The sequence below is a fragment of the Heteronotia binoei genome, chromosome 1 (genome assembly GCF_032191835.1).
Source record: "Heteronotia binoei isolate CCM8104 ecotype False Entrance Well chromosome 1, APGP_CSIRO_Hbin_v1, whole genome shotgun sequence".
In the NCBI taxonomy this organism is placed as follows: domain Eukaryota; kingdom Metazoa; phylum Chordata; class Lepidosauria; order Squamata; family Gekkonidae; genus Heteronotia; species Heteronotia binoei.
The window spans coordinates 151,509,187-151,533,017 of NC_083223.1; the positions used below are offsets into that span (position 1 = coordinate 151,509,187).

At 44.0% G+C, this 23,831-nt stretch overlaps 1 protein-coding gene across 1 annotated transcript in view; it reads left to right on the top strand.

Annotated features, from left to right (window-relative positions):
- ERMARD (ER membrane associated RNA degradation) overlaps positions 1–23,831 on the top strand; it is an 83,278-nt gene that overhangs the window by 17,402 nt on the left and 42,045 nt on the right. The window contains exons 5-12 of the mRNA XM_060241331.1: positions 10,233–10,322; positions 11,037–11,134; positions 13,309–13,445; positions 14,315–14,429; positions 15,432–15,534; positions 16,536–16,565; positions 18,107–18,175; positions 20,135–20,305. Coding sequence (XP_060097314.1) covers positions 10,233–10,322; positions 11,037–11,134; positions 13,309–13,445; positions 14,315–14,429; positions 15,432–15,534; positions 16,536–16,565; positions 18,107–18,175; positions 20,135–20,305 — 813 coding nt within the window. The remainder of the gene's footprint in view (positions 1–10,232; positions 10,323–11,036; positions 11,135–13,308; positions 13,446–14,314; positions 14,430–15,431; positions 15,535–16,535; positions 16,566–18,106; positions 18,176–20,134; positions 20,306–23,831) is intronic.

The following is a 23,831-nucleotide window of genomic DNA, read 5'->3' on the forward strand; positions in this document are numbered from 1 at the left end:
GCCTTTTTTCTCTTTTTCGCTTCTTTATTTTCCCTTCCATAGCTATTCCTATTTCTCTTCCTCCTTTTCCCCTTCACTGGGCAAAGGCAGCAGAGAGGATCAGCTTGGGCCGTTCTAAATGGCTTGCAGCAAAGACGGTTTTTTTTCTGATGAGGAGGGAGAGTCGCACGCCGTGCCTCTCGCGGCGGTGAATTTCGTCGAAGTTGCTGACTTGCCTTCGTGGCTTGTTCGTGCCCTTCCCAACGCGGTCGCAGACGAATTGACTGCCGGCACCAAGAAACAGTGTGTAAGGAAGCCCCTGCTACGTGCCTCAGGCCGGCAGTGAACAGCGGCTGCCATTTTGGAAGTGCGGGTCTCAGCTCTCAGACCTTCCAACCCCTTAGAGCAGGCACTCTGGAGGCTCAGAACTACCTGCAGCCACAAGTGGAAGGCTTCCAGGACCGGGGTAATGTACCATTGAGCAACCCTCTGAACCCAGAGGCTATGCTCTTTATTAGGCGAGCGATGCAGGAGGAAATGGGATCCTTTTGCGCCCGAATGGGGCTTCTCCCACAGGGAACGACCTTTCCCTTAGATCCTCCCCGCTCTTTCTCCTGGCTTACCAAGGCAGCTCGAAGGCCCCATTACACTCTTCCCAGTCTCTACCTGTTGAGTCTGAATCTATAGCGTCTGGCTCTGATCAGGAGGATAGGGAAGAGGGGGAATGTTTCTCAGAGGAGGAACAGGAGGAGGTTAAAATACCTGAGCAGGCTAGTCGTTTCTTCCAACAGGAAGATTACCAGTTTTTGCTAGCCAAAACTCTTTCAGCATTAGAAATTGAGGAGGGGCCCATTGATGAGGAAGCCAAGGTAGCTAAATCAAAGAAGTTTAAGTCCAGAACCAGTGGAAATACTGAGTTCTTGCCCCGGGGGGAAACTTCTGAACAAGTATTCCCATTTCCAGAATACTTTGAAAAGCAGGTTAGAGTGGAATGGGAAAAGCCAGCTTCTCTTAAGCAGTTCCCTCACTTAGTCAAAAAGTTGTACGCACTTCCTGCTTACACTAATGAGTTATTACAGGCTCCAACAGTGGACGGTCCAGTAGCAGCTCTTCAATCCTCGGGCCTGGTATCGGAGGATGGCCAGGGTTCTCTTGGAGATCCTCTGGACAAAAAAGCTGAGGCGACATTGAAAAGACTATACGAATGTGGCCATGATGGTGAAGGCATCCTCTGCGGCCTCCCTGGTTTCCAGGGCATCCATTGTTTGGGTACGTAAGTTACTCCAGATGTTACCAGAGGCCACAGACGTATGTAGAGGGTGCCTCACGCATTCTTAAGGCAGCGTCATTTACTACTGATGCGACCTTAGACATCCTGACATTTGCCTCTAAGGCAATGGCATCCATTACGGTGGCTAGGCGCCTTCTATGGCTTCGGGCTTGGCAAGCTGACTTTCTCTCTAAGTCTACAGTGGCAGCATACCCTTTTCAGGGGGATCGTCTCTTCAGGGACACTTTGGATAAGATCCTAGTAGAGACTAGGGATAAAAAGAAGGCCATGCCCAAATCCATTCGGAGAAATGATTAAAGGGGCCCTCAGTCCTTTCGGACTCAGCATTCCTTGGCCAGATATCGCACCAATTCAGAAAAGTTGAATTGGGAAACACCAAAGAACTCCTTTAAGAGAGGCTCATTCGGCTCCAAATTCAATCGAAATAACTTCTCCAAAATGGACAAGTCAGACTGAGAGGCCAAGTCCAAGCAGGCATGACTACAACCACATGCCGGTGGGAGCTCGACTACTCCCATTTTGCAGCAACCTGGGAAGCCTCTCAGGCAGATCAATGGTCTTTAGAAATTGTACAAGAGGGGTATTCAATAGAGTTGCACCGCATTCCACCAGACAGATTTGTCAGATCACCTACCCCCAATCAGGGTCACAAATGTCTCATTACCACAAGAGCAATTCAGCATCTTCTCGACATTCGAGCAGTCGAACCAGTCCCGGGGTCGGAGAGGGGAATAGGTGTGTACTCCATTCTTTTCACCATCCCCAAGAAGAATGGCGACTGGAGGGCCATCTTGGATCTCAAGTTTCTGAACCGCTACATCAAGGTATGTCATCTCAGAATGGAAACCTTGAGATTCATTATGGACTCATTTTTGACAGGGGAGTATCTCACCTCCATAGACCTGACCGAAGCTTATCTTCACATACCTATCCATTCTTCTCATCGTCGTTTTCTAAGGTTTGTGGTACTGAATCAACATTACCAGTACAGGGCATTACCCTTTGATATATCAACAGCTCCCAGAGTTTTCTCCAAGATCTTAATAAATTCAGTAGTACAACTGAGAAAGCAGGGGGTCCGCGTTCATCCCTACCTGGACGACCTCTTAGTCAGATCCAACAGCAAAGAGAAATCTCTTTGGGACACAGTTCTGGCCATTCAGTGCCTTCAGTCACACGGGTTCATTGTGAACGTAGCAAAGAGTTCGCTGCAGCTGAGCCAGAGGTTGGAGCATCTAGGAGCAATGATCAACTCCACATGCAACTCGCTATTTCTGCCTCTATCCAAGGCCAGGACCATCAGGGACCTGGCTACCAGCCAATCATCACGACTGATGTTGCTTGCCAAACTAATGGGATTATTGATTTCGATCATAGACAGGATCCAATGGGCCAGATTTCACTCCAGACCTCTTCAGATGTTCCTGTGGCCATTTCAGATTCAGATCATGGAGAGAAAGGACATAAATTTGATAATTCCGTTATCAGTCAAGAGGAGCTTACAATGGTGGACAGACTTGACTCATCTTTGCCAGGGCAAATTGTTCCATCCTCCCTCATCCCTAGAGCTGTTCACAGATGCCAGCCTAGGGCGGTGGGGGGCCACTCTTCAGGACAAACCAGTCCAGGGCAGGTGGTCACAACCCAAGGGTCTGCTTCCCATCAATCTCCTGGAAGTCAGAGCCATACGTCTGGCTCTGGTTGCCTTCAGGACACAATTGCGTCAGAAACACGTTCTTATCAGAACGGACAACATAACAGCCAAGGCATACCTGAACAACCAAGGGGGTTCCAGATCCTCATGGTTACACAGGGAAGCATCAAGGATTCTAGCATGGGCAGAAAAGAATCTGGCCTCTCTAAGGGCGGAACACATCCGAGGCCAGGACAACATACAAGCAGACTGGTTGAGCAGACAGGCAATCTGCGAAGGCGAGTGGGCTCTCAGCCCAAGTCTATTCGATCTCATCTGTTAACGTTGGGGTCAACCAGACGTGGATCTATTTGCTTCCGACGCAAACACAAAGCTACCAAGGTATTTCACGAGGTTCTTCCATCCGGAAGCCGAACAGACAGACGCTTTGACAGCTCCATGGCCTCCAGGTCTCCTGTACGCGTTTTCTCCAGTCCCTCTGGTTTCTCGAGCTCTGCGGAGGGTAAGAGTTCTGCAGGCGGAAATCATCATGGTAGCGCCCTATTGGCCACGGCGACCGTGGTTCTCAATGTTGACAGAGCTATCAATAGACCTTCTGCTGTCCCTGCCATTGTTTCCCGACATGCTCCATCAGGGTCCGGTGTGGCACCCCAACCCAGAGTGGCTTTACTTGACCGCGTGGAGATTGAGCGGGAAACCTTCAGAAGTTTAGGCTACTCACCTAAGGTGACGGACACTATGCTAGCGTCAAGAAGACCTTCCACTGTTCTTATATACAATACAACTTGGAAGGCCTTTGTCCGCTGGTGTTGTAGAAAAAAGGTCTCCTCGCTTGTCCCTTCCATTGCGGAGGTACTAGCATTTTTACAGGAGGGCCTAGTGTCCAGGTTAAAACCAGCTACCTTACGAAGGCAGATAGCTGCCCTGTCCACGGTCTTACCTGTCATTGGAGGGTACAGGCTATCTCAACATCCACACATCCAGTTATTTTTGCAGGGGGCAATTTAAAGTCACCTCCAACAGTCCATTGTTTTCCTTCTTGGCGACTCCATACCATTTTGTCAGCCCTTACAAAGAAGCCATTTGAACCTCTTCGAGAGGTGGACTTAAAATGGGTTCGAATGAAAACTCTCTTCTTGGTAGCCATAACGTCTGCACGTCGGGTTTCGGAACTGGGGGCTCTATCAGTGAAAGCTGGGCTTTGTGTGTTCTGTAAAGAAAAGGTGGTTCTGCGCACAGATCCTTCCTTCCTGCCCAAGGCTGTTTCTAAGTTCCATCGTACACGAGAAATCTACCTACCCACATTTTGTCCACAACCCAAACATCCAAAGGAAGTTGTTTGGCATACCTTAGACGTGCGCAGAGCCTTAAAAATTTTCATCCTGAGATCTGAATCGATTACGAAAACAGACTATATGTTCATTAACATCTCTCCTCCCAGAGCTGGAGATAAGATGTCCACTTTGTTAATTAGTGCAGTTCTGAAGGCCTGTATCAGTGAAGCATATAGGGCTTCAGGGTTGCAAATTCCTAGAGGAATTACGGCCCATTCCCTTAGGAGTGCCTCCACAAACGCGGCACTGCTGAATCGCGCTTCAGTGGAAGAGGTGTGTAGAGCTGCTACCTGGTCCTCTCCATTACATTTGTAAAGCACTATAAGATTCATTCCATGGCCTCAGCAGACGCAGCATTTGGGAGAAAGGTATTACAGCATGTTCTGGGGGAGGCCAGCGATGAAGAACTATCCAACTAGGGGGGACTGCTCTGGTAGGTCCCACAGAGATGTCTGACAACCTCTGAGGGAGAACGGCCCATTGGACTTACCGTGAGGGGTCCTTCTCCTCAGAGGTTCGGAGGACATCTCGCCACTCCCAGATTTATCTTCATCGCTTATATCTTATTATGCTCTATCTACTACAGCTTTTCTCCCTTGTACTGTTCTACTTTCAGTACTATTGGAGTTCACTATTACAGTTTATGTTGTAGTTTGTAAGTTGTTAGTTTGTGTTTATAGTCCTTCTAGTTAGAGGGAAGAAAACACTGCTTTCGGAGTCCCACAACTGAAGGCGGGGTTATTCCGAAGGGGCCAACGGGAAGGTGAAAAAAGTGTTTCCTGCCTCCCTGAAGGAACAGTAGGAATAACCCACAGAGATGTCCTTTGAACCTCTGAGGAGAAGGACCCCTCACGGTAAGTCCAATGGGCCGTTTCCCGGTATTGAAGTCAGGCTGACTGGCCTATAATTTCCCGGATCTCCTCTGGAACCCTTATTAAAGATGGGGGTGACATTTGCTACCTTCCAGTCCTCAGGAACAGAGGCAGATTTCAATGAAAGATTACATATTTTTGTCAGAAGATCCACAAGTTCAACTTTGAGTTCTTTCAGAACTCTTGGATGTATGCCATCCGGACCTGGTGACTTATTAGTTTTTAATTCGTCTATCAGTTGTAGGACCTCCTCTCTTGTCACTTCAATCTGACTCAGGTCTTTCAACACCCCTTCCAAAATTAGCGGTTCTGGAGCAGGCAAACACTTCTTGTCTTCCACCGTGAAGACGGAGGCAAAAAATGCATTCAGTTTCTCAGGCATTTCCCTATCCTGCTTCAGTAATCCTTTGACCCCATGGGCATCCAAGGGCCCCACTGCCTCCCTGGCTGATTTCCTGCTTCTAATATATTTGAAGAAATTTTTATTGTTGGTCTTTATGTTTTTTGCAATATGCTCCTCATAGTCCCTTTTTGCCAGCCTGATCACCGTCTTGCATTTGATTTGCCACAGCCTGTGTTCCCTGTTATTAATCTCACATGGACTAGCTTTCCACCACTTAAAGGAGTCCTTTGTACCTTTTACAGCTTCCATTACTTTGTTTGTTAACCATGCAGGCCTTTTCTTATACCTGTTTGTGCCTTTCCTAGTATATATTTCATCTGACCTTCTAGGATTGTAGTTTTAAATAGCCTCCAAGCTTCCCCAAGGGTTTTGACTGTATTTACCTTTCCTTTCAGTTTCCTCTTCATATGCCTCCTCATCTCAGAGAATTTACCCCTTTTAAAGTTAAACGTGGTTGTGCTGGTATTTTGGGGCAACTCTATTTATACAAATGGTGAAATCAATAACGTTATGGTCACTGCTCCAAAGCGGTGTGATCATTTTTACATCTCTCACCAAGTCTTGGGCATTACTTAGGACCAAATCCATGATCGCCCCACCCCTGGTAGGTTCTGAGACATCTGCTCCATAGCACAATCATTGAGCGCATCAAGAAACTCCATCTCTTTCGACCTGAACACACATTGACCCAATTAATCTGCGGGTAGTTAAAATCACCTATTACGACACAGTTTTTACGTTTAGCCACTATCTTTATTCCTTCCATCATATTATAATCGTCCTCTATCTTTTGATTTGGTGGGTAATAACGAACTCCCATAGTTAAATTTCCTTTTGGGCCCTCTATTTCAACCCAAAGCATTTCTAGAAGGGAATCTAATTCTCTGACCTCAGTCTTACTGGACCGTATACCCTCTCTGACATACAGAGCCACCCCACCTCCAACCCTTCCCTCCCTATCCTTCCGATATAACTTATATCCAGGAATCACCGTGTCCCACTGATTCTCCTCATTCCACCAAGTTTCTGAAATTCCCACAATGCCTATGTTTTCTCCCAACACTAAACATTCCAACTCACCAGTTTTACTTCGAACACTTCTAGCATTTGCATACAAACATCTATAATTTCCCAGGCAAGCTAGGCCCGCAACCTTCCTCCTGGCGCCTCGAGACTTTGGCAGACAGTCCATATTGTTTGTCACCATCTCAGTGGACAACTCTGATGCATTACCCGGTAGAAAAGTAACAGTTAACCCTTTATCTCTCTGAGATGAGTCCTCCCAAACCAGAGGCATTTCAACTCCTGTCGGCTTTCCCCCAAAATTTAGTTTAAAAACTGCTCTTCCACTTTTTTGATTTTAAGCGCCAGCAGCCTGGTTTCATCTGAGGACAAGTGGAGACCGTCTCTTTTGTACAGCTCCCTCTTGTTCCAGAAAGCATCCCAGTGCCTAACAAACTTAAACGCTTCCTCCTTACACCATTATCTTATCCACACATTGAGACTTCTAATTTGTGCCTCTCCAGCCCTGCATGTGGAACAGTTAGCACTTCTGAGAAGGCTGCCTTGGAGGTCCTGGCCTTAAGTCTCCTGCCTAGCAGCCTAAATTTTTCCCCCTGGACCTCACGACTGCATTTCCCCACATTGTTGGTGCCAATATGCACCACGACCACTGGCTCCTCCCCTGCACTGTCTATCAGCCTATCTACTACACGCGTAATGTCCGCTACCTTCGCACCAGGCAGGCAAGTTGCCATACTGTCAGCTGTCTACTTGCCTAAGGATCGAATCACCAACTACCAAGACCCCTCCTCTCACCCTGCCCAGGGATGGTTCCTTGGCACGAAAGGATTATCCTTAGCACGGTGCCCTGTTCTCTCTCGACCCTCATGCTTCCTGGCAGCAACAGGGCTGCCATGTTCAGAGCGAAGCTCGTCTAATACACCCCCGAGAGTCTTCCCCAAGTGCCTAACTGACTGTCTCTGCTTCTTCAGGTCAGTCACTTTGGCCTCAAGGGTACGAACTCGTTCCCTGAGGACCAGGAGCTCCTTGCATCGAGCACACACCCAGGACTTCTGTCATACATGTGGCATTCAGTACAAAACACTGAAAAGCCCCCACCCCCCTGCTGGCATTCTACCTTCATGATAGCTTTTTAAAAAATATATACAGTCCCCTTTAAATCCTGTTTGTTTATGTGGCTCCCCTTCTGGAGGGTCAACTTACCTTATTGGGAGCACAAGGAAATTAGGGATCTGGGTTCCTGGTCCTTACAGAGCCCCCAGGCTAAGAGCCACAGGACAAGAGCCCTTTAGCCCTTGCCTCTGGCAAGGCGCAGCTTAACAATGCAAATAGGGTGGGGAACACAGCCACTCCTAATCAATCAGCAACAATCACCTTCAATCACCTTCATCTTCAGCCCACTCAACCAAACAAACAGCAGTTCCCAGCAACCACAAACTCTGAATTTTCAGCAGTCACACAAACTCAGAAATTCTCAGCAACTTCCCCAGCTGCTCACCCTTGTATCAGTTATTCTCTGCTCTATCTCAGAGCTTCTCTGCTCTCTCTCTCAGAACTCTCTCAGAGCTCTCTCTCATAACTCTCTCAGAGCTATTCCTCTCAAGAGCAGTTCTGGGAGAGCTCTCTCTGCCCTAGTTACCTCATAGTGCATCATAGTGCATCTGTTGTGGGGAAAGGAGATTGTAAGCCTCTCTAAGACTCCAGGTGAAGGGTGGGGTATAAATCCAGTCTCTTCAGGAAACTTCAGTATTTCACTTCTTCATCTTGATAGTGAAAAAGTTTGCAAGCTGAGTCTAATTACCAGCTGTGTTCCATTTTTAGGCGTTTGGAAAAGTTTACTGTAGGAATAAATTCAGAAGCAGTCAGAAGGGCAGCTTGTGCTTTCATCAGCCCTCTAGTGGAACCTGCGACATCCCACACCTCACATACTTATTATTTGTTTTCCCATAGTTAGAGTGTGATACAGCATATTCCACAGTCATGTGCTGTGTCAAGAAGATGGTGTCTGCTGTGAAGCTTGGTCCTGGCAAGTTGCATGAAGCAGGAAAGAGGGAGTGAGCTCTGGATGGGCTTCCTGCCCCTTACTTACCATGCACAATTGGAGTCTGTAGTTGCTGAGTGGAAAGAGAGGAAGAGAACCAGGCAAAGGAGAATGCCCAGCCTAATACTCGTTCCTCTCCACCCTCTTCACTCTCCCATATAGAAAACATTGATTTCTTTTATCCCTAAACCAAAGGCAGTATTACAGTGCAAGAAATTTGAGTAATTAGGTGGTCAAGATATTAAATTGGAGGTGGGGGAAGCAATACTGTTAAACCAATTCTACTCAGCATAGGAATATGATTATAATATTTTAAATGAAGGCAATCCTCCTTTTTCTTTCCTATAGTTGCTGCTTTATTTACTAAACGTTCAGCTCTTAGTTCTAAAAGCAGAACCTTTTTCCAGCTCTTTTTACTGTCAAAAACATTTATTTCCATATATAGCAAAGTGATATTTTGTTATTTTTTTCAGCAAAAGTGATTTCTTAAGTAAAAATGATAATTCCAGTGCAACGCAAAGGCAGGATTGACTGGGCACAATTCTTTTTTTGCTGCAGTCCAGAACACACACATCAGTATTAAACATTTACAGGTTGAGAATGCCTGTATTTAGAGTAGCATCTTTAAAAAGGCAGACTTTTGTTTGCCTATGGAGATGCTCTGTATATTCCTTTAGGAAATCAGTTTTGGCTGGATGACAGCAAGACACACAGAGAACAAGGGCCACACCAGTAAACAAGCAAATATGGGCAAAAAGCCTATGGTGCAAGAAACAGAATCTTAATAGGAAAATAATAGGTAAAAAACATTTTTCTATTCCAGTTTCTATGTAATATAATTAAAAGCTTGAGAAAATAAAAGTATTTGCTCGGCACCTTGATTTTCATGCCATATTAGGCTTTATAAGTAATAACCAGAACTCTAAATTGTCTCTGGAGGCAAACAGTAAGCCGGTGAAGATGTTTTAAAACTGGTAGGATAGGACAAGTTACCGCCAATAGCAGCCTAGCTGCTGAAACATTTGAAGCTTCTAGGTAGTCTTCAAAGGCAGCCCCATGCTATATTTGTTTAGAGTTTGTGTTATAGCTTTCCAGAACCTACTAAAGAGAGTTCACAGCTAAACAATTAAAAATACTAATGAACCAATAAAAACAGTTCAAGGCAATAAAGGCCTACCTGAATATCAAAGCAGGATAAAAGTTTAAAATAATATTGATAAAGCAGTTCTAAGGCTCAGAGGAGACCATGAAGTAGTTTTAAAAAGATGGATCCCCTTAGTTAAAAGTATGAGTAAAATGAAATGCTTTTGGCCAGCTGTGTAAAGGAAAATAAGGTGGGCATCTAGTGAACATCATGGGAGATGGCAATCCAAAAGTGGGGTGTTACAACTGAAAAAGACTTGTTGCTGGTCACCTGTCCAGGTGAGTGCATGAAGAGCAGATATCCATAAGAAGATCTTATCTGATGTGCTGGACAATAGATTGTTACAGTATGGTGTTTTAGTAGTCAGATCTTGTTTCACTAATCCAATCTGTATGTAATCTGTGCGTGGATCACTGTAGTCAAAGATATTGTGAATAAATTAATTTTGTTAACAAGTTTTATGAGATAAGATATATATTTTTTGTTTGTAGGTATTCTTACTTATTGGCAAAGATTGTCCTTTTCTTTTAAGAGACCTACTTGCATCTTGGGAACTTTGCACAATATTTGGGCAATCAGTGGTGAGTGCTTGTTTTTTGAAATCTGTATTGCTTATAAACAATATTGCTTTTATATTGGTGCTTGCGGGGGGGTGTACAATGGAACTTCGATACTAGGGGCTCCTCAGAAGTGGAGAGTTGCTTAAGTGCCCCCCACCCCAGACTTGCAGAAAGATGAATTTCTTCTGAACATTTTGCAGTGCCTCAGTTCCTGTTAAGAATACCTAACCAGTGCATGTTCACTGAGGACAAGACAAGGAGATATTCTGTGACCTTAGTATTGCTGGAAACTAGGGTTACAAAACTGTAATGTTATAATTCATTCTTAAATGTGCTCAGTAGAGGAAAGGCAAATGATGGAAATAATAATATATATTTATTAATGTCTGTTTGTTTTTCAATTTTAACAAATATCTGTATAAATTTTGAACACTTTAGTTTCCATATATGACTATCCTGTAAATGGCCTGCACTTTTGAGGCAATTAAGCCCGCTGAACTCAAAGAGTTTTACTCCTAAATAAACATGTATAGAATTATGTCTATCTCAATTTATAAATATATGACCTTGAACACATGGGTATGAGCTTGTAATTACCAAATAGGTTCCATAAACTTGAAAACTGTACCAAATGTATCTCTTTCCCACTCAAACACATGCAAACCTCAGTTTTTTAGCGGTAGAAATGGGTCGGAGTTTATGTAAATACTTACAGTTGTGCTTTATCCAAATTAGATGGATGTCCTGAGAGTGTTCATTGGGTCTCCAGATGGTCTAAATCTTCGCAATATTTTGTGGCATGGATTTGCATCCCCTCAAGAAATTCCTACAAAGTAAGAATGCATATTAAATGAATTGTGTTTTCTTACCCATATTTTTCATAGTAAGCGTTAACTGATTTTTTTTTTAAAAAAAAAACTATTTGCCTTCAGTCCTCCATTAGGTTGCCAAGTCCCCCACAGCCTCCAGCGGGGGGACTGTTTTTGTGCGTGCGTAGTGATGACATAAATCGCAAGTGATGTCATTGCACTGGCGATGTCATGTGCCGGCCGCTCTAGGAGCTTCTGGGAAAACTCTATGGTTTTCCTAGATGCTCTAGCAATTTGGGAGGGAAAGCTCTATGGTACCATAGAGTGACATCATCACGCCAGCAATGTCGAGTTATGTCATTGAGCTGGCAATGTCGAGGGAGGATCCCCCGCCGGCCCGGGAACTTGGCAGCCCTGTTCTACATATATACAAAAATACAAAATATTGTGCACAAACAACCACTCTTAACTGGTGTACATAAAGTTCTATAATAATGAAATGAACAGCCCACAACAGTGGGCATACATTCATACAATATAAATAGAAAACAACAGTCTCAAAACAATAATCCAAGGAGGACCCCACACAGTCACAGAGTTTTCAAAATTTACGGCCGTAAATTAAGATACCTAAATGGGCGTTTGAGAAAGAACTTGGCTGGAGTTTTCAGTTTGACTTACAAGGAAGCTGCAGGAGCAGCGGAACGCAATTAAATCTGGGGTTTGCGTGAAGGTTAGAATTTGTCCTTCAGAAGTCAACAAACAACGGAGGGACTCCTGCGGAACATCATTTTTGGAGCCTTTGCACTCATTTTGAAAACTCTGTGGGTGTTTTCGCACTCACCTTCAGCCGGCGCCGCGACCCTCTTGACGACGGAGGATCTGTGCTGATTTCCCACACGAAGCGCTGGAGCAACCAGAAGAGCCGCCAATTTCCGGCGTGAAGCCCGCTCAAGCGTTTTCCTGCTTCCTGGCGATTTGCGTTTGAGCGGGCTTCGCGCCGGAAATTGGCGGCTCTTCTGGTTGCTCCAGCGCTTCGTGTGGGAAATCAGCACAGATCCTCCGTCGTCAAGAGGGTCGCGGCGCCGGCTGAAGGTGAGTGCGAAAACACCCTGTGACTGTGTGGGGTCCTCCTTGGATTATTGTTTTGAGACTGTTGTTTTCTATTTATATTGTATGAATGTATGCCCACTGTTGTGGGCTGTTCATTTCATTATTATAGAACTTTATGTACACCAGTTAAGAGTGGTTGTTTGTGCACAATATTTTGTATTTTTGTATTGTTGTATTTCATATATTGTGCTGCCACTGTTCTTTTGCACTGTTCTACATATAGGCTGGCAGTTTATATCACATTGAACCCAGTGATACTGAAGTAGTTTAAATTAGTGTAGAGATGCAGCTTTAACTATGTTTCTGAAAGTCTTTCATTGTTTTCCTTTTTGCCTTTAACTGAAATACTCATCAGTTAATGCAGATGAACTGGCAATTTGTTTTTTGTATTTCCACCCTTCTTTTCTTCCAGATTGACTGCCAAAGCAACTTACAGTTCAAACTCACATTCATAAATTATTCAGATAACAACATAAAGGTGTCACTGTACTCAAACTTTGTTCAAATAACAGTAGTCATAAGCAATTTGCAGAAATCTGTCTGACTATTTGAGGTAGCATAGGCCAGAGAAATGAGAACTCTTATGTATGCCCCCCAAGAAATGACTTTTTAATTGATATGGTCTATGACTGAAACTAATATTGAGCTGAGATTAATATGGTATCTCTGATAATTAAGTGTATTTATGCCAAAGTAATTTAAATTTTTTAAGAAAAAAGCTCTAATAGTGAGGAAGGAGAGCAGGCCAATAGTCAGGACTTGGGGTGGGCAAGACTGTGAGACATTTCCCCAATTACCTGCTACTATTGTTACAAACATATATTTTTGTCTTAGAAGAGAAGATTCTGAGAACAAACAAAAATGTGCACAAATATTGGCTAAAAAGGTATAAATGAGCAGCATGGAAACCAACTTTTCCAGGCATTTGATTTTCTTGTATTGGTGACCATGACTGGATTTTGGTTTAAAAAAAAATGACTGGGAAAATTATAGAAATCTGCAAAGTAATATCACCTCACAAATGTTACTGGAGAATGGTATGTGTGTAGCCATATTGTTAATTTATTATATGTAATTTTCCCTAGATATTCTTCTATGTTGGTTCTTTTAACTGTAGGACTGGGACAACTGCTAACCAGTTATCTTCTGCAAACTCAGTCTGTTTTAATCCATCGACCTTATGTATCTTTCACAAACCTAACAGAGTTGCATGTTTTTCCAGGTATGAACGTTATGACTGACTATTAGAGATAATTTAATGTTATTGATTACACTTCTTGAACTTTCTTTTGTTTTTCTTTATATACATTTGTTCAGAGACTCAAATCAATGCAAAAATTTGGATGCTGAAGTCTACTGTAGTAAGAGAGGCAGCAGATATCTGGCCTTGCTGTCAATATTTAATCAAAATTTTAATAACTGAAATAACAACCAAAATCTTTAAAAGAGATTTAGTGAACATTTATATCTGTGACTTCTATGCCTTTCAACACCTTATGCAGAAGCAAACCCAAGCTTTCCCCAGTGGTACATTGAGCAGTACAATGGTACAGTGCGTCCTAATTAGTGTATCTATAGGATATGTATATTTGCAAATGCGTAAATCCATTCACACTTTATATTTTTAATGTACACTAAGGTGTATACCTTAAAATATAATGAGGCCCTAAGTTTTTGTGTCATGCAGGAAAGTATGAGGGAAATTTTCATGCTCAGTGGATCTTACTTTCAGAAAACCAGCAATGTTTACTGTATTGTGTACTTACGTCATAGAACAAAAGCATTCCCTAGTTTATTTGGTAGGGCAATTGTATATTTATTGACAGCAAGTGCCATTGTGTTTTCTAGGACTGAGTTCTGAGTAAACATGCATAGAGACTAGGTGGATAGATCTCCCAAATGGTTTATTTTCTTTCCTGATTGCTCAATAAAATAATGGTGGACATCACACTGCTGTTAGGTAAACTTGGCAGGACATTTATGAATCTCTTTCCTCTACCCCCAGTAACATGTGCCTTATAATAAATAATCCCTTTATCAAATGTGACAAAGCTTAATATTTCAGTGCACTCTCCTTTTTGCTCTTTCTAGATCTTAGTCATGAACTGCTCTCCTTGACTGAAGAATTAGTAGTCAAATCTAGTATTGTATTAAGAACTATGCAGCCTTTCTGGATTACGGCACTAACTTTATTCAGACAACACAGGTAAAAACCTGTTATATTTTTCTAATAGTTTTTAAAAGCAGTTGTAACACAGAATTTGTTTAAAGCTATTAAAGTTCTTGAGTTCATTTTCTAGTAATATCAATAATGTATAGCTGCCACGCTCAAGAAGCACCTGGCGATCCGATCTGCTTAGCACAAGAGGAAAAATTGTTAATACACACTTGAGGAAGCAGCTAGAGAAGGTGGACTTTTTTAACCATTCTGTATTAACAAAACGTTAATTGAAAGGTACCTGCATTGAAACAGTTCATGAAATATTTATGACTTCATTCAGCAAACATAAGTGCAAGAAAGGCAGAGCACACCACTATTACAGAAACAGGAAATGGAGGGGGGATGTTAGTGCAAGAATCGCCACCAAGCTTGTGTGCCACTGTATTGGCATGACCTCAGCTAGTGCTCAGAATGCACCATGTAGGTGCTGCTTAGACTGCAGGATTTCCTGATATTAATGCTCAGTTCCCACTGCTATTACCTCATTTGTATTTTATTTCCTCCTACTTTCCTGGGACTTCTATCTGATGCACATAGTTTATCCCCCCCCCCCTTTCTTTTGTCTGCACAAGTTGAACTACCATGAACTAGATGGTCTCCTTGGAAAGAAACACCCCCTCTGAAATTTCAGAAGGGAAATAGGGATGACTTCTAAAATAGTAGGATACTCATTCTTTATGACACTTGCATAAGTTGGCCTCTTGTTTTTCATTTTTTTTTAAAGTGCCATGATTGCGCATTTCCCATTTAACTTCCTCCCCTTCATTTCACATTCCTTACACACATATCATCTGTGTTTCAGGTATGGGACTTTAGTAAGGAAAAGATGTATGAATTTAGAATCCCTAGAAATCAGTTCTCCTGTAATATTTCTCTTGCAGGTATGCAGACTGTGTTATATTGTTACTTCCTCAACTGGAAAGTGGACTTCGATTACTTTTCACAACAGTTAATAGATGTCCAAGCAGACTAATCTTTCTCTTGCAGGTATGCAGACTGTGTTATATTGTTACTTCCTCAACTGGAAAGTGGACTTCGATTACTTTTCACAACAGTTAATAGATGTCCAAGCAGACTAATCACAGCTGAGGTACTTTTTTGGGGGTAGGGGTAGGTTTGTTCATCACCTTTATTTCCAGGTGCATTTACTGGAAATATTTACTTTATTTCCATTTACTTTATTTCCAGGTGCATGATCCTCTATTTTTTGCATGTACTACATAATATTTTTAATAAGTAGGCAATCATTCTGTATGTCATCAACTTTCATGTATTGATTATGCAAACAATAATAGGAAACATTTATTTACTGCTTTCAATTTTGCTAGTTTGATTCAGCATGTCTCTTTGCCCATTGCCTTCCCTGACTTCTTCCCTTTTCTGTTCAGTTCCATTTTATTTTATTCATGGCAGCAACCAGCTGATTCCTTTCAGGCACTTAAATGCATTGCTTGTTCCCATGAGTTTATCTTGTAAAGTACATTGTTCCTTTTAGTTCTCCTTGAGCACCACGAGGTACACAAAATAGAGGTCTTACAACTTTTGCAAGAAATCTGTTGTCCTTAGAAAACAAAGCTGTCCTTATACGTGACAAAAATTGATTTTATTGATATCTCTTATGCCTCAACGCACTGGTTCTAGCTATGAAACAAAATTATATGGAACACGATAAAATACCTGCTTTTTCATGTCAGATCAAATATTTCCACTGCTTGTAGGAGGTTGTTGGTCAAGCTTGGATTTTGATGAAGGGTGCTTGGTAGAATGCTGTTAACAGGTCATTCTGCAGCTTCAGGCACAAATGAACACCATTTGGTGTGGAATCCTGCGCAGCTTTACTCAGCTTAAGCTTTTTGATTCTACCAGAAAACAGGGAAAGTGAGAAAAAAGGAAGAAAGCCTCAAAAGGTACCCCCATAATGAATCTTGAACGTGTCCTGGCATTTTTCAAGAATAATCTCTTATTCAAGGTGACTGTGCTGATGAACTTGCAAACTCATTGACCTGATGTTTTCCTCCAGTTTTGGCTATTCTTGTTTCTCCAGAAAATGAAATAGTACACATAGTAATGTCTTTGTCTTCTGTTTTCCAGTCCTCATCTCTGTACACCACTTTTGATGAGGTTAGTTAACCATTCGATTCTTTGGAGTACCAATACTAACGGTAGATTACACTTCTAATCCATTTAATTTAGAGCAAATAATTTGGTTTATTGTGAATAAGTATAAGTAGGTACAATAACTTCAGAGTACATTTTTTATTTTTCATTTAGTTCATGCAGAGGCACAGAGACTTTAGAGCCATGGTCAAGAGTGACTCTTGTCCTAGGTCCCTCTGGTTATAACTCAGCATGGAAGTAAAGAGACACAGTTGCTGCTGTTGTCCTTTTCTCCTCTGCTTCCAGATTACTATTTCATGTGGACTGAAAACATATCATAATTCCTGTAACTGTTAAATTGTGGAGGGGTGGAACAAAGATGTCATGTCTAACCTCTCATGCAAAGCAGAAACATATGACATAACATCTTTTCATATCTTTTTGACCAGTGTGTCTTACAATTCTTGTTGGCTAGTGATTGGTCATGTGCATCCCCTTTCCTTGTTTTCTTTTCCCCCTGGCTAGTTTTGGATGCTACAGTTGGACTTTTAGCTACAGCCTGTTCCACAGAGATAAGTAATCTCCATTGATGTCTGATTGGTTGCCATCAGCGCCGGCTCTACAGCACATGGCGCCCTAGGCAGGTCTCCCCCGCGCTTTTCCGTGACAACACTGAGCCCTACTACTGGCTTCTCACAGCCACATCTGCACGATTTGTGAAGAGCTGGATGGAGGAGGCTTCTCCCCCCTCCTTTCCAGAACTGGAAGTGAGGTGGGAGTGAAGTCTCCTCCATCCGTCTCTTCACAAAACATGCATATGTGGCTGTGAGAAGCCGGTAGTAGGGCTCAGCACTGTTGCAGCAAGCTTTGGAGGGGGGGGGGCAGCAGGAGTGTGGTGGAAGGGAGGGGGCTGGTGGCGGCAGCAGGGGGGAGGGAGGCAAATTTAGGTGGTTGCCTTGGGCATTGGGGGGAGCCCAGTTCGGCACACCCTACCTCCTGGCGCCTGGTTTGCCTAGTGTACGAGCCGGCCCTGGTTGCCATGCAGTCTCATCAATATTCAGGGCCTTAGGTGGCTCTCAGGGTTGTTCAATTTTGATGACATCAGACCTGTTTATGACAAAAAATTGGCTTTAGAACATTTATCTCAGCTTTTATATTTACTGCCAGCATGTCACACTAATTCTTTTGCTGGGATTGATGAGCCTGAAAAGAGTTTGCTGCTTTGCAGTCCAGTCTTCTATGCAGTATACAAGTGTATTGCAATAGGATTGTTTTATGGTAGGGTGGAAGTACAGAAGGGAACAAGGTTATTAGCAGGTGGTGGCTAAAGTCTGCATTTTTAGCACTGATAACATCTAAGAAAAATGTTACAGAGTGAATTGAAGGGCTTTGGGACTTGTGAGTAGAGCATGAGAATTCCACTTCAGTGGTTCCTGTGCAGGCCTGTGTTAAAGCTCTAACTGGAATCAGGTTGTCAGTGGACAGTATCTCCTCAAATTTTGAATACCATTTTCTTCAGTATTGTAAGTCATTTCCCACTGATATCTCCAATTTTACCTCTCCAGATGTTAGCAAAACAATTGGGTAATGAAGAGGTAAACAAGCTTCCCTCAGTACTTGGTGATTCAGCAATGGTAAGGCCATGAACTCAGGCTCTTTGAACTGAAAGTACCCTAGCTTTCTAGATGTTTTACAATAAGGCCAGTCACTCATACACTTCTAATACTTGGTTTCTTTAAACAATTACTCAGGGACATTTTTATTGATGCAAAATTTAGGTATCAATCATTCTTCAAATAGTATAATAAGGAAGTTCTTGAAATAATCTTTTTAAAGTAAACAGGTTGCAATTGGGGTGGATATTTACAGCATTGGTAAATAATAGGCCACATTAAGGGTTTTTTTTTTAAATGGAAATGTTAGTGTTTTTTAAAATGGAAATATTAGATATGGTGATTGCAGAAACGATGATGATTAAGGTGTTCTATCTATTAAGTTGTTCTATCTATTCCCCACAAGGAAATTAAAATAGTTTTTTCCCCCAAGAAACTATTTTAATTTTCCATAATAAGTAAATGTGAAATATTTACAGCGTCTGTAAACACTGAACAATTAGAAGTGATGGGCTCTCCAAATGCCAGTTATGGGGACAGATTTTTTAAACATTATTTATAACTCACCTTTCTTATTAAGACTCAAGACATCTTACACAGTGTAGGTCAATACATTCAGTACTTCGCAATTTAGAGCTGTCCTGCTCCAGGAACAATGAGCTTCTTTGCTGTTCCTTCCCATTACCACCTTCAGAAAGCAAGACTAAAATAAGCATAATGTTTTTCCAGAGACCAGTCTTAGAGTATTTACGATTTGAGCATGATATTTAGAGCATGATAGTTCTGCATTGTGAGATTGCAATAGATTGCCCCTGCACTTGTAGAAACAAAGCAGGAGGTGCAACAACTACAGGGGGCCTCTAAACGAAGATAGAGAATGCTATGTGTATGACTCCATCTGGCAGGAGATACTCCTAAGAGTTATTGGTGGCAGTTGGTGGTTACTCAGTTTGTAAACAGCACTCCAAGAGAGCAAGGGGAAGGGGCACACCACCAAGCGGAGACTTAGCCCAGCTGCAGAGTTCTTCTGACCGCCTAGAGATCCAATCAGAAGGCTGACTGTTGCACCTCCCATTCTGCATCTGCAAGCAAGGACAGAGGCAGCCTATTCAACTTTACAATTTACAGCTGTCTTACTCTAGGGATTATGAGCTTCTCTGCTGCTTTATCATAAGAACATGAGAAGTCATGTTAGATTAGGCCAATGGCCCATCCATCCAACACTCTGTGTCACACAGTGGCCAAAAAAGAAAGGAGGTTCACAAGTGGGGCTAGAAACCCTTCCACTTTGCCCCCCCCCCCCCAAGCACCAAGAATACAGAGCATCACTGCCCCAGACAGTTCCAATAATATGCTGTGGCATATCCTCTAACATCAGAAACTTTTCTGCAAGTAGTAGTTTCTTCTTATAGAAAGGAGGCAAATTAATGTATTCTTGTGAGATTTTTTCACAATTGTTCATTATTATTTTCCATTGTTTTAAGGTACAAGATATTACCTTATAAAGTTCTGAATTGTTATTCCTGTGTAACATTGTACACAACTCTAAAAATAAATTGGGGGGGATCATTGGCTATTAAGTTAAAAATAATAAGGCAATAATGCAACAAACTTTCCTGTGTCCATTTGAGACACAAAAAATGCCCTAACACTGCATTTTTTAATAGACTATAGTCTGAAGAGGGGGCACATGAATGAAGTACAAACCCATGCATAATCAGGTTTTTATTCACTGTTCTCACCACAGCAGTTTCCACTGTCCCATTAGAGATAAGCCACTGTTTAGTTTAACAAGGAATTTGTCTCTTTCGTGTTGGGGATATTCCTGCAGCAAAATCAGTAAGCAAAGCTCTGGTATGCACACCAAATGTTCTTCCCTAGCATATGTCAGGTTTTTAAAATTATAACCTTAACCTTCTAGAGTCATTGCTGCAAATAATGGCTGCTGGTAAATATACTTCTGTTCACACATTTCTGTAGGAATTTCTTTGGGATTTCTTGAACCATCAAGAAGGCCCACGTATTAGAGATCATCTGAGCCATGGAGAAATCAGCTTAAATAATTTCCCCAAAGAAATAGCAAATTCAGTGCTTTCCTTTTCTGTTACACTTCTGGGAAGATTTTCCAATGATAAGATTGCTGCCATTAAGGTAGGAATTGGTTTTGAGTCAAGATATAACATTTATTAGTTATGCTTTTTTAGTTTCAGATGCAGATCTTTCTCTATTTTGACATGTTATTCTCCCAGTATTATGTATCTATATATTAGTTCTCCGGTGGTCCTTGGTAGTGGGACGGTCCGAAACTGTTGGGAGTAGGCTCCTCCTCCGGAAACAGGGTCGTTGATCGCTTGATCCGGCCTGGGGGAGGGGCCGCTCCGTTGGAAACTCTCCAGTCCAAAACAGCCCTGTTATGAGACAGGACGTGTTCGCTGTGCGTGGAGCACATTGATCCGTAGACGAGGTCTCCTTGTGAGAAAGTCTCTGCCATTCAGTTCTTCGGCTGCAGCGGTGGCGGGCAGAGCTGTTTACCGCCAGCGTTGGGTTTTTACCTAACAAAGGCGGTTCAGCCGGGGACTGCCGCGGAGAGCGAGGCTCCCCTTCTGAAGCCTGTTGAGGCGGGGGGGGAGAGCGGCAAGTCCAGGCTTGCGGTCTCACGCAGCGCCGTCAGGCGTAGAGCAGACGACCGAGGTCCAGCGCGGCTGAGAGCAGCTCCCTCAGACAACGTGTCTACTCAAGAGGAGGTGGTAAGCTGCCGGAAAGAGAGCGGGAAGCTCTTTGTGATGCGCGGACTGTTTTTTACTTGGGACGGGCTCCGATGGAATGTGGGAAGCCCACCCGGTAGCTTACGGCAGTTTCCTAGCTCCCCCCCTCCCCCCTGAATGGGGTGCGGGAAGGCTTATGTCGTAGCAGGTCTCTCCATTTCAGGCGTGCTTTTTAGTGGCCTGGGGGGCGGGGTTTTTTACCGCGCAGCAGGGGGTCGCCATTTCAGGCATTTAGCCTGGTAACAGAGGCTTCTCCCTCTCCCCTTTTCACTTTCGTTTCAGCCTTCTGTAGTAGCTGAGATGGCTGACGGACGGGGACAGACTAGTGAGACAGGCTCACCCAGTGATTTCTCCATCCCAAAGTACTCTGGATCCGCTTCTGAAAAAGATCGAGAGGATTCTGAACCGGATTTATCTGGAGAGGATGCCAAGTTTAACTTGCTTGCTTGGTTAAAAAGAGAACTGAGCAAGGAGTTTGCTCCTGCCCGAGGCTCTACTGCGCCTGCCCCTTCCTAGAAAAGGAAGAGACACGCAGTTCTAGACATTGCCACTGCCCCTACAGACCCTAAGAAAGCAAAATTGAGCATGAGCCTGGACTCTCCTTGTGATAGTTCTCAGGAGGAAGAGGAGGCTGACTCTTCAGTAGACTCCTCTGCAAAGGAGGAAGGGGAGCTCTCTGATGAGGAGGATGCTACTCCTTCTGTGCAGTCTAGGGTCTTTCCAGTGGAATATTATTCTAAACTCCTTCCTAAGGTCCTTAGGGAACTGGACTTTGCTGCCACACCCAGAGAAAAGGCAGAATTGGACCCTGACCTGCCTGCAGGCTCAGGGAAGATGATGCCCAAAGTGGGGGTTTCTCAGACCGGGGTGCCCTTGCCTGCTCCCTTTTTTAGTCTTATTAAGGCGGAGTGGGAACACCCGGCCAAGCCTAAATCTAACCCACATCTGTTTTCCAAACTGTATGGGTTGAGTCCAGAGGCTACTAGACGACTGAAATTGCCTGTAGTGGACGATCCTGTAAATAGTTTATTATCCACATCTGTGCTCCCCATGGATGCGGATGGGCTACCCAAGGATGCCTGCGATAGACGGACAGAGAAGGCACTACGAAAGAACTTTGAGGCTTCGGCCTGGTCCATTCGGGCGTCTTCAGCGGGATCGCTGTTTGCACGCGCAGTGTATACCTGGGCATCCAATTTGGCCTCAGCAGATAGTGATGCGCCAAAGGAGTTCAAAGATGAGCTCAAGAAAATAGCTTTGGGCACAGCGTTTATTGTAGATGCGACCCTAGACGCGATGCAGTTGTCCGCAAGGGCAGTGGCTTGCAGTGTGGCAGCGCGCAGGAACGTTTGGCTGCGGACTTGGGATGCAGATGCAGCTGCACAGGCTAGACTGGCAGCTGTACCATTCAAAGGCGTTAGCCTCTTTGGGGACGAACTGGAACGCTTCCTTATTGAGGGGAAGGACAAGAAGAAAGTCTTGCTTTCTAAGAGGAAGGATTTTAAGTCTAAGAAGCCCTTCCAGCCCTCTCGGGACTCCAAAAAATTCTCCCGGCCTTCGGCCTTTAAGCCTTTCCGAGGGAAGTGGCAGTCCCGCAGTCGGGATGCTAAACCCTTTTCTAGCCGAGGCGACAAGGGAAGCAAAAGTGACTCCAAAAAGGGAGGGTCACAATGACTATGCCATAAGGCCGGAGCTACTTCCTATCGGGGGGTGCCTTCAGTTTTTTGCAAACCAATGGAGCGTGACGGTTTCAGACCAATGGGTGATCGACACGGTATCCAAGGGCTATGCATTAGAGCTGGAACTTTTTCCATGTCGGAGGTTTCGTGCAGTCCCGAGGAAGCAAGACCCGACCACGCACCAGCGGATGTTGGGTGCCATCCAGCATCTATTGGACATAAGAGCTATAGAACCCGTACCTGCGACTCAGAGGGGTCAAGGGGTGTATTCCATTTTATTTCTGGTGCCAAAGAAGAATGGCGATGTCCGGGCCATTCTAGACTTAAAATGGGTGAATCGATTTGTGAAGACCAAAAAGTTTCGGATGGAGACATTGCGTTCCATTCTATTGGCGGTTCAGGAACAAGAATACTTGACGTCCATCGATCTGTCCGAGGCGTATTTGCACATTCCCATTCGACCAAACCACAGACGGTTCCTCGGGTTCGCGTACGACAGGAGGCACTTCCAGTACCGGGCCTTGCCTTTTGGGCTCAAGTCTTCCCCACGAGTGTTCACGAAGATCCTGGTGGCGTTGGTTGCTCATTTACAGATGGGGGGCGTGGCTCTTCATCCGTATCTGGACGACCTCTTGCTCAGGGCCCCTTCCTTCCAGCAGAGCTTGGAGGACACCAATCGGACTATTCAAATACTGCAGGACCATGGTTTCGTGGTCAACAGGACAAAGAGCAACCTTACTCCGACACAAGAGACAGTGCATCTGGGTGTTCTGATCGATACTCGGAGGCACAGAGTGTTTTTGTCGGAAGCACGACAGGTGAACCTCAGATCCTTGTTGGAGGAGGTTCTGTCTCTGAATCGGGTTCCTGTGATGACTCTAGCAAAGCTTTTGGGGGTTCTGGTGTCTTGCCAGGATGTACTGTCTTGGGCGCGTTTCCATCTACGGCCCCTGCAATGCTTCCTGATCCCTTTTCAGCATGTGATAGCTCGCAAGCTGCACAGGCTGGTGTTCCTTCCACCGGAGCTGCGGACGCAACTCCAGTGGTGGCTGGTACCATCCCGTTTTCAGCAAGGAGTGGCTATGAAGGAGCCACAGAGGATAGTGGTAACTACAGACTCCAGCCTCTCGGGCTGGGGGGCGCATTCTCAGGGGATGATGATTCAAGGTCAGTGGTCCCAGATGGAGTCCCAACAGAGCATCAACCTGCTGGAGCTGAGGGCAATTCGTCTGG